General features: G+C 49.1%; 1 protein-coding gene across 1 annotated transcript; it reads right to left on the minus strand.

Annotated features, from left to right (window-relative positions):
* Positions 1 to 298: 298 nt before the first annotated feature.
* HTR1B (5-hydroxytryptamine receptor 1B) lies at positions 299 to 5,470 on the minus strand. Its single transcript, XM_014861862.3, has one exon. The coding sequence runs from the start codon at positions 4,475 to 4,477 to the stop codon at positions 3,305 to 3,307; it is 1,173 nt and encodes a 390-aa protein (XP_014717348.1). The 5' UTR covers positions 4,478 to 5,470; the 3' UTR covers positions 299 to 3,304.
* Between the last annotated feature and the right edge of the window lie 2,575 nt (positions 5,471 to 8,045).

Raw genomic sequence — 8,045 nt, forward strand, 5'->3', positions numbered from 1 at the left:
CTTGGGAATCTCACTACCTAGCTTAGAGACTACACATTCCCTCTAAGAATGCTGGTCTGGAGATCTCTTGTGACAGTAGATCTAAGTTACCTCTTTGCAAAATGCGAGAGCACAATCTAATTCCTTTTACACTCTTCCTACAGATATAAAGTAAATGCCCCAAGTTGTGGCAGTCCATAACAGTATCATTTATCATCAATTATTCTCTCTCAAAGGCTCAAACTCCTAAACACAACCCAGAACCCAATGAACCAATTTTTCCATAATAATAGAATTACTATCCAGTGCTTTTGAGAACACAAAAAGGACTTTTATTTCATTATTTTCCTAAATTTCATTTCCAATTACACATTTGTTGAAAGGTGGTATACCAAAGGCAATTTTCAGTCACAGCAACTCCACCAAAACACATAATCTGAGATTTTACTGCTTGAATGAATTATAGTACTCTCAGGGTTTCCTGGGTAAAGAAGATAAAAGCTAAGATAGAGAGGAAAAGTGAAGAATATTGTTCCATAGGAAATCTCTTGAACTTAACCACTCAGTCATGGGTGCAGTGTTCATTTTTAAAAAGGAAACTCTAAAATTCCTAGAAACACAAGACAATATTGGTATTTTTGGAATGAGAATACATTCATATATTCGTGTGAAAATTTGTGCAATTAAACAATATGGAAAATGTTATTTGTTACCACAGCCAATGAAAATATATTTTCATTTCTATGTAAGTAAAACATTTCCATCTCCCATTTTATGTTCTGCAAAAAAGCCATATGTTTAGTTTATGAAACTATGCCACAGGCAGCAGTAACTGAAAAGGAGCTTAACAGTCTTAACTACATATCCCTGGGATGAATAATATACTTTGCATAATCATGTGCAATGCTGGATGATGATTCTAGATTTCTTATAACTACAAAGATTTGCAAGCTTCTACTTCACACAATATGCCCCAAACCCAGTCAATTCAGCCAAATAGTCAAGCAAAAATTAGGTGGATAATCTACAAATGGCAAACAACCCATTTGACTAAATTGACCATGTTTTGTTGATATGAGCATACAATCATTGCAGGTGCCCTATAAAGAAATCATTTGTAAGTGGCTATTTGTTTCAATTAATTTTTACCCCTCAGGCTCCTAGAAGTTGGCTTAATTGTTTCTTAGGCCCAAAGAAAACACAGCTGCATAAACAAAAGACAAACATATTAATAACATAAAAACAGATACCGTGCTCTATGCACATTCTTATCAGTAGTAAGCTAGATTTCTCCATAGGAGAAATGCCACAAAAAATAAAGAAACTTAGGGATACAGTAGAAATATAAGATTACCTAATGCCTAAAATTTTATCTTACCCCAGTGACAGGTGCGAATGTTTATCAAAATTCCCTTTTTTACTTAGTTTACATGTGAACTTCTGAATAGTATATTTTCAAGAGTCATTACCCCAGAGTGAAGGTCTGCACAGGAGGCAATCAGCGGACTCCAGCTCAAAGCACCTATTGTCAGACAGTCTGGACTGGTGAGCTTCCAGCAGGGACTGAAGCCACTTTAGAAAGACAACTTGCTTCTGCAGACAAAACGTAGCAACTGCAGAAAGCTCCCTGAAGAACAGAGGGTGAGCCTTCTAAGGCATGTTAAATGCTCCACATGCATATTTGTTTGTCTGTGCTGATGGTCCTTCAGGGTTAATCTTTTTTATTTAGATAATGCATTTTTTATCTTTCCATGTGTAATCTTGCCCTGTGTTGGGGAGTCCTCAGAGTGAATTTGAGATAACACCTAAGTATTACTGAAATTTGAAAAGACAGATACATTTAAAGCATTACTGATATCCTATTCACTGGGGTGTTGGGTCAGTGACCAATTTCCAAGGTTCTAAACCTTGTCAGTTACCTGACTGCAGAGTAAGTCTGAGGTTTGATTCTATCAGTTACAAGGAAAATAGACTCAATTTTATCTTCTCTAAGCTTTTCTAAAGTCCCTGCATGTCGTTTTCTAGCAATCTTTGTTCCTATCCATTTATTTTCTTTAATATAGTTTTTTAGGGTTCTTACTGAATTTTGAAGATTTTTGGAGAAAGGAGCTAGTTCTCTTGGTGACTTTATATGTTAGCACATAAAGGAATTACAGATGGGAAGGAGAGTGCAAATGACTATCAGAAAAAAGTCTCATGCATTTAAGATTTTTTACAAGTCAAAATATACATCCTCCTTTTGCCCCCATTCGTTAATTGTATAAGAACCATTCCTATTTCACCAGTCTCCTTTGCATCTCACTGAATTGGATAAGGAATAAAGATACTCTTCTTGCTCAGGAGCAGTGTGCATCTAGCACTCATCAGTTCAGTCAATTGCATTAATAAGATATATAGCAGCAGTGTGGGCTGAGTCGCCCATCATATCCTCTATTTATGAGGATTTAAATGTGTAAAATGACAGGTCCAGGAAATTAAGAAAAATAAAGCAATCTGCAGACTTTGGCACTAGCACACATAATGTTTTGTTTGAGTTGTTAGAAATGTAGTTTGACAATCGCTAAATAGGAATTTATAAACTACAAATCTGCAGAAAACAAACAATTACATGTGTTGGTTCTCAATTTCACGCTCCCCATCTCCCATTCCCACCCACCCCATATAGTTTCAGTTATAATAAAAATAGAGATCTTAACATCAGAATTCTGCTGTTAACTCTTCAAGGTTTCTCTGTGCCATCCAAGCCACACATAGGGTTTGAAGCACCAAATCCACAAGTTTCTACAACCAGGTTTAAATAAACAAAAACTGAAGACTGAAGGATGCCAAAGTAGCTGTCCTTAAATGAAGCTGTAACACAAAGTTCTCCCCAAAACTCAGGGTATTAAGCGTCTAGTTCAAGCACTGCCAGGCTGTACGTAGATCTGTCTCAGAAAGGCTTCAGACAACGACTACAAGTACCACTGGTTCTAGAGGGCATCATCCAGGATACCAAGGCCGAGCAGGGATCCCTTTGCCATCATGACTTTTAAAAAGTTGCAGCCCCCCTTGTGATTGGTCGCGGCAGGGTCAGTGCCAAACCTGGGGTTTGAGCGGAGAAAGGGAGCCTCCTCCTGGGCAAGGAGGCTCTATCTTCAGTGTGAACAGTTCTCCTTTCAGAGCACTCTCTCAGGGCCGACCTGGCTTCTCAGGATCCATTCCCTTGCCCAGAAGAGAGAGCCTCACTCCGACCCAGTAACAGTGAAAGAAGAGTCGACCTACCTGTGGAACCAGACACAACATGGTCCCCAAAGGCCGCTTAAGCGACCCCACTGCAATTGACAAGTCAACTTGCGCACTTAAAGCGTATCAGTTTATGGAACGCTTGTTTGAAGTCCTCATTGGACATGGTATAGATGATGGGGTTGATGAGGGAGTTCAGATAGCCCAGCCACGTGAAAAAGTCAAAGATGGCCAAGTGGAACCAACAGGCATCCTTGCAAATCGGCATCACCAAGGAGATGATGAAGAAGGGCAGCCAACACACAATAAACGCTCCCAGAATGATCCCCAGGGTTTTGGTGGCTTTGCGCTCCCTAGCGGCCATGAGTTTCTTCTTCTCCACTAGAGCGTCGGAGACTCGCACTTTGACTTGGTTCACGTACACAGGAGACCCCGACTCGCTGGGCACGTCGGGAGCCCGCGAGTTAATGGAAGTGACCGAGGACGTGGACCCGGGGGAGTCGGTCATCAGCTGGGCTCGGGTCAGACGCTTGCCGGTCCTATTGGGCGTCTGTTTCAAAATCCGGGAGCGGGCTTCCACATAGATGCGGCTGTAGAGGGCGATGAGGAGCAGGGTGGGGAAGTAGAAAGCGCCCACCGTGGAGTAGACCGTGTAGAGGATATGGTCGGTGTTCACCAAACAGTCCAACACTTCTTCCTCGGCTTTGGCCTGGCGCCAAAAGAAGGGCGGCAGCGAGATGGAGATGGAGAAGACCCACACCAGCGCGATCATGACTGCCGCCCTCTTGGGAGTCCTTTTAGCTGAGTACTCCACGGCGTCCGTGATGGCCCAGTAGCGGTCCAGGGCGATGACACAGAGGTGCAGGATGGAAGCAGTGCAACAGGTGATATCAAACGACAGCCAGAAGTCGCAGACCACCTGGCCCAGCGTCCAGCGGCCGGTGACCACATACATGGTGCTGATGGGCATCACCAGGATGGATACGAGCAGGTCAGTGACAGCCAGGGAGGCGATCAGGTAGTTGGCCGGGGTATGCAGCTTCCGCGTCCGGTACACAGTGGCGATCACAAATGCGTTGGAGAGCGTGGTGGCCAAGGTGATGAGCGCCAGCAGCACGACGAGCAGCACTTTCCAGGGCAGGGCGACGGAGTCCTGGTAAACGTAGCCCTCGGTGCTGCAGTTGTGGGAGGGAGCGGCGGAGAGGTTGACTTGAGAAACCCCAGTCTGGGAGCCCGCGGGCGGCGGCGGGGCGCACTGAGCGCGCGTTTCCTCCATGTCTCTCCTCGCCCTGGCCCCAGAGCACAGCTCTCAGGCATGGAGCGGACGAGGAAGAGGGCGGAAGGACCGTGGAGGAGACCACAGTCTTATCCCTCGGTTGCTAGTCAGTTCCCTGGGTCCCTTAATTACCCCTGCACCCAGGTTCCCAGCTGAAAGTAGAGGTCAAGGGCGAGGCGGGCGAGGCAGGCGGACACGTCCGCTGCGCTTCCAGTGTGCCCGGCGCGGCCGCCGCGTCTCTGGCTGCTCCTCTCCACGCCCCGTCTTAGCCCTGGGTTGCTAAGGACTGGCCTACCGAGCCCCGCTCCTCTCCTGCTCCAAGCCGGGCGTCTAGTGGCCGAGCGCGGTGTTTTGAGGAGGGAGCATCAGCCAGGTGCGGTCTCTTACCCAAGTGCTCGGGGTTGAGAGTTTCCTAACCCGGGCGCTCCTTAATCTGCAGACTTGGCCCACAGGAGTTTCTCAGCTGTCGAGACCAAAGCTTGCAGGCCCGCGAGGAGTCTTGGTCTTGCATTCCCGCCCCCCTCCCCAGCCTGGGGCAGTTTCCTGCGGCAGCTGCAGCCGCCCGAGCTGGGTGGGGTGAAGTCTGCGAGCCGGGCTGCGCCGCTCTTTGCGCCAGAGCTCTGCCCTCCCTTCTTTTCAAGCCTTGGCCACTCCGGCGAGCTGCCCCGCGGAGACGGGGCCGCACGAGGGGGGACTCGGGGCCGGGGGCTGCGGCTGCTTGCACCGCGCCGCCGCCACCTCGGTCCCACGGGCACCACTCGGAGCCATGTCTCTGGGCGCACGGGTTTGGGGGACCCGGCGCGGCACGCCCGCCAGGGGCAGGTGTCTGGGAGAGCTGGAGGGAGGCTGCGTGCGCCAGCCCGGGAGGAGCGTGTGAGCCGCGGAGCAGGTGGGCTCCTTTTATAGAGTCCAGGTCCGGTCCGCCGGAGCCGTGCAACTCGTGCGGCGCGGCGAGTGCAGACGCCCGCTTCCCATCACCTTCATTTTTTCTCTCTCCCTGCCCCCTTTCCTCCCTCCCGGTTCCCTCCCTGGCCAAGGAAGCTCCCGCCCGGTCCTACCGCCCTCTGTCCCCACTTCCCATCCCCCTGGCCCCTCTCGGGATCCGGACACCCAGCCGCCGCAGTTTGGCCCGGGAATGGGGATGAGGGCGTCCTGTCCTTGCTTCCGTCCTCTTCCGAGCTGCTGCGCGCCCCTCCAGTTACACCCACGCCCTGAGCCGCGGGCACAGGCACAGACCCCACTTTCCTTCCTAGGCTCCGACCTATCCCCCTCCCTCGGCCGCCCTCCCCCCACCCCCACCCCGCCTCGGCTGGCCAGTGCTAGGTGGAGCCAGCCCCAGTCTCTGACCTCTCACTCTGGAATTCTATCCAGCCCTGCGGGCCACACCCAGGTTAGAAGGAGGCGCCAGTAATATCGCCTTAGAAGGAAATGGCCAATAGTGCATTTTATACTTCAGGCTTTAAGTCATACTTAACTCGGTACAATACAAACTAATTTTTCATACCTGCTTTAGAAATCCGTGCTTTTCATTCAATCCCTCCCCTTTAATCCCTGAATCAACAGGGAAAAAAAGAAAAAGTAAAAGCTGTCTGCAAAAATGTAAAAGTATCACAAACAGAAGCCCACTGTATGTGAAATTAAACCTTGCGCTCCACCCTCCCGCCCAGCAGCTCAGCAGTTCAGTGAGCACGTTTCCTCCCACAGCCCGCCTGGAAAGGAGGCCATCAGGATTCAAGATGAAAACTAGACTATTGGTAGTGAACACGATCCAGTGTGTACAGAAGCTGAAATACAATAAAGTACACCTGAAATTTTCACCTTATAAACCAATATGACATCAATAAAATAAATTAAAAAAAAAAAAAACGGGCTCTGGAGCCATCACCACCAGCACCATCAGTGCGTCCCTTCACCCTCAACAAATATATCAGGAAATCAGCCATATGTGGCACCAAGCAATACCAGTACCTAGGACAGCGGAGCAGACGTCTGTACTCAGTTCCTCCTCCAACCTTAACAGAAACAAATGTAGGGTGGAAGTACAAGTCAGAGACAGCGCAAAGAAAAGCAGCAGGAAAGGACAATGCATTTTCAGCCCTAAGAGCTAAGTGTCCCAACTATGTTATCCCTGCCCTAGCTCAGTGTTTGGCAGGTAGAATGCATCCAATAAAAACTAAGCTTTACTTGAATTTATCAGGTTAACTGTAAGCATATTTTAAAGAGAATTATTTCTTCTAGAGGCAGATATAATCTGGCCCATCCATTCAGCTTTAGAAGGGTAATCGAGGTCCTTTGAAATTCAAGAAGAGCTTTTTACCCGAGGTGACACAACCCTAACCCGAGTTGCCTTAATTCCCGCATCTCTAAGCCAGGCTGGCAGGCAGAAATAGAGTGCCTACTCTGTGCGGGAATTCTCCTGGGCATCAGGGATAGAAGAGGCCAGCGGGGTAGACGCAGACCCATTTTTCAAGCAGTTTCCATTCTAGAAGAGGCAGGCAGTAACCACATGAATCAGTAAATACTTAGCATAGTTTCTTATAGCGTTAAGCGTTACGAAGGAAATAAAACACGTTCAGGCATTGAGAGTGAAGGTACTCCTTTAACTAGGTGGCAGCTCTCCAAAGACGTCCTCTGGATGCGGTCTGGGCTGCAGCAGGCACGCTGGGGATAAACTACACGCACAACCTTCCCTTTCCTCTCCTCCAGTCCCTGGCGCCCAGCACCGCTCCAGTAACCTGAAGCCTCTTTTACACCACATTTTAAGGGGTCCTGCCCATCTTCCAATCCCACCGACCCACATCAAGCGCCTAGCTAGACGACTTTATTTTGTAAACTGCGGCGCTCTCTTGGAAACCACAGCAGAAGGAAACAAAGCAGGAGAGCCTAAACCACTAGGTGGGGGCGTTGGCCAGGATGGAGCAACAGTGTGTGTGGTTGCGGGCAAGGCGCGGGGGGGGGGGGGGGGGGGGGCAGAGGAAACTATTTTCCTGCGATCTTCGGGGAGCGGGGTAAGGTTAGAGAGAATTGTTGAAAGGATGCGAGGCGGAGAAAGGCAGAGAGGAAGGTTACCAGCTGCAGGCAGCGTTTCTTTTTAAAATTTCTGCTTCAGGAGCATGCAAAGGAGAAAAACACTTGCTCCTCCTAGGGTTTGGCTTTAGCAATGAGGGGTACCTGTGGCTTTCTCCAGCCTCGTTTTCGTTGCTCCGCAGAGTCCCCGACCCTGAGTGGAATCTGCCACCTCTGGGCGGAGTTTGAGTGTTCCCCTCTTTGGTTAAGAATTGCGTGAACACACTCAGCCTTCATAAAGACAGAGTTTAGTGGAGAACCACTTTTCATTAACTTGACTCACGTATTTCACTCACTCCTTTCGGACTTTAAAACACATAAAATGTAGGTGTTTGCACATGGGCGCACGTGTGTGAAACACGCAAGACAGCCGGGAACCTTCACAGCCGCCTCCGCCGCGGCGCCCTGCGGTCCGCGCGCCCCCTCCGCAGTCCTCAGCCGCGCCGGGAGGAACTCCCCTTGAAGATTTCGGGAAAGTCAGCCCGCACAGACTCAGCATGAG

Source organism: Equus asinus, chromosome 24 (assembly GCF_041296235.1).
Source record: "Equus asinus isolate D_3611 breed Donkey chromosome 24, EquAss-T2T_v2, whole genome shotgun sequence".
Taxonomy (NCBI): Eukaryota; Metazoa; Chordata; class Mammalia; order Perissodactyla; family Equidae; genus Equus; species Equus asinus.

What these genes read in the sequence shown, in the direction of transcription:
- HTR1B (XM_014861862.3), bottom strand. Translation starts at nt 4,477, where the DNA reads ATGGAGGAAACGCGCGCTCAGTGCGCCCCGCCGCCGCCCGCGGGCTCC.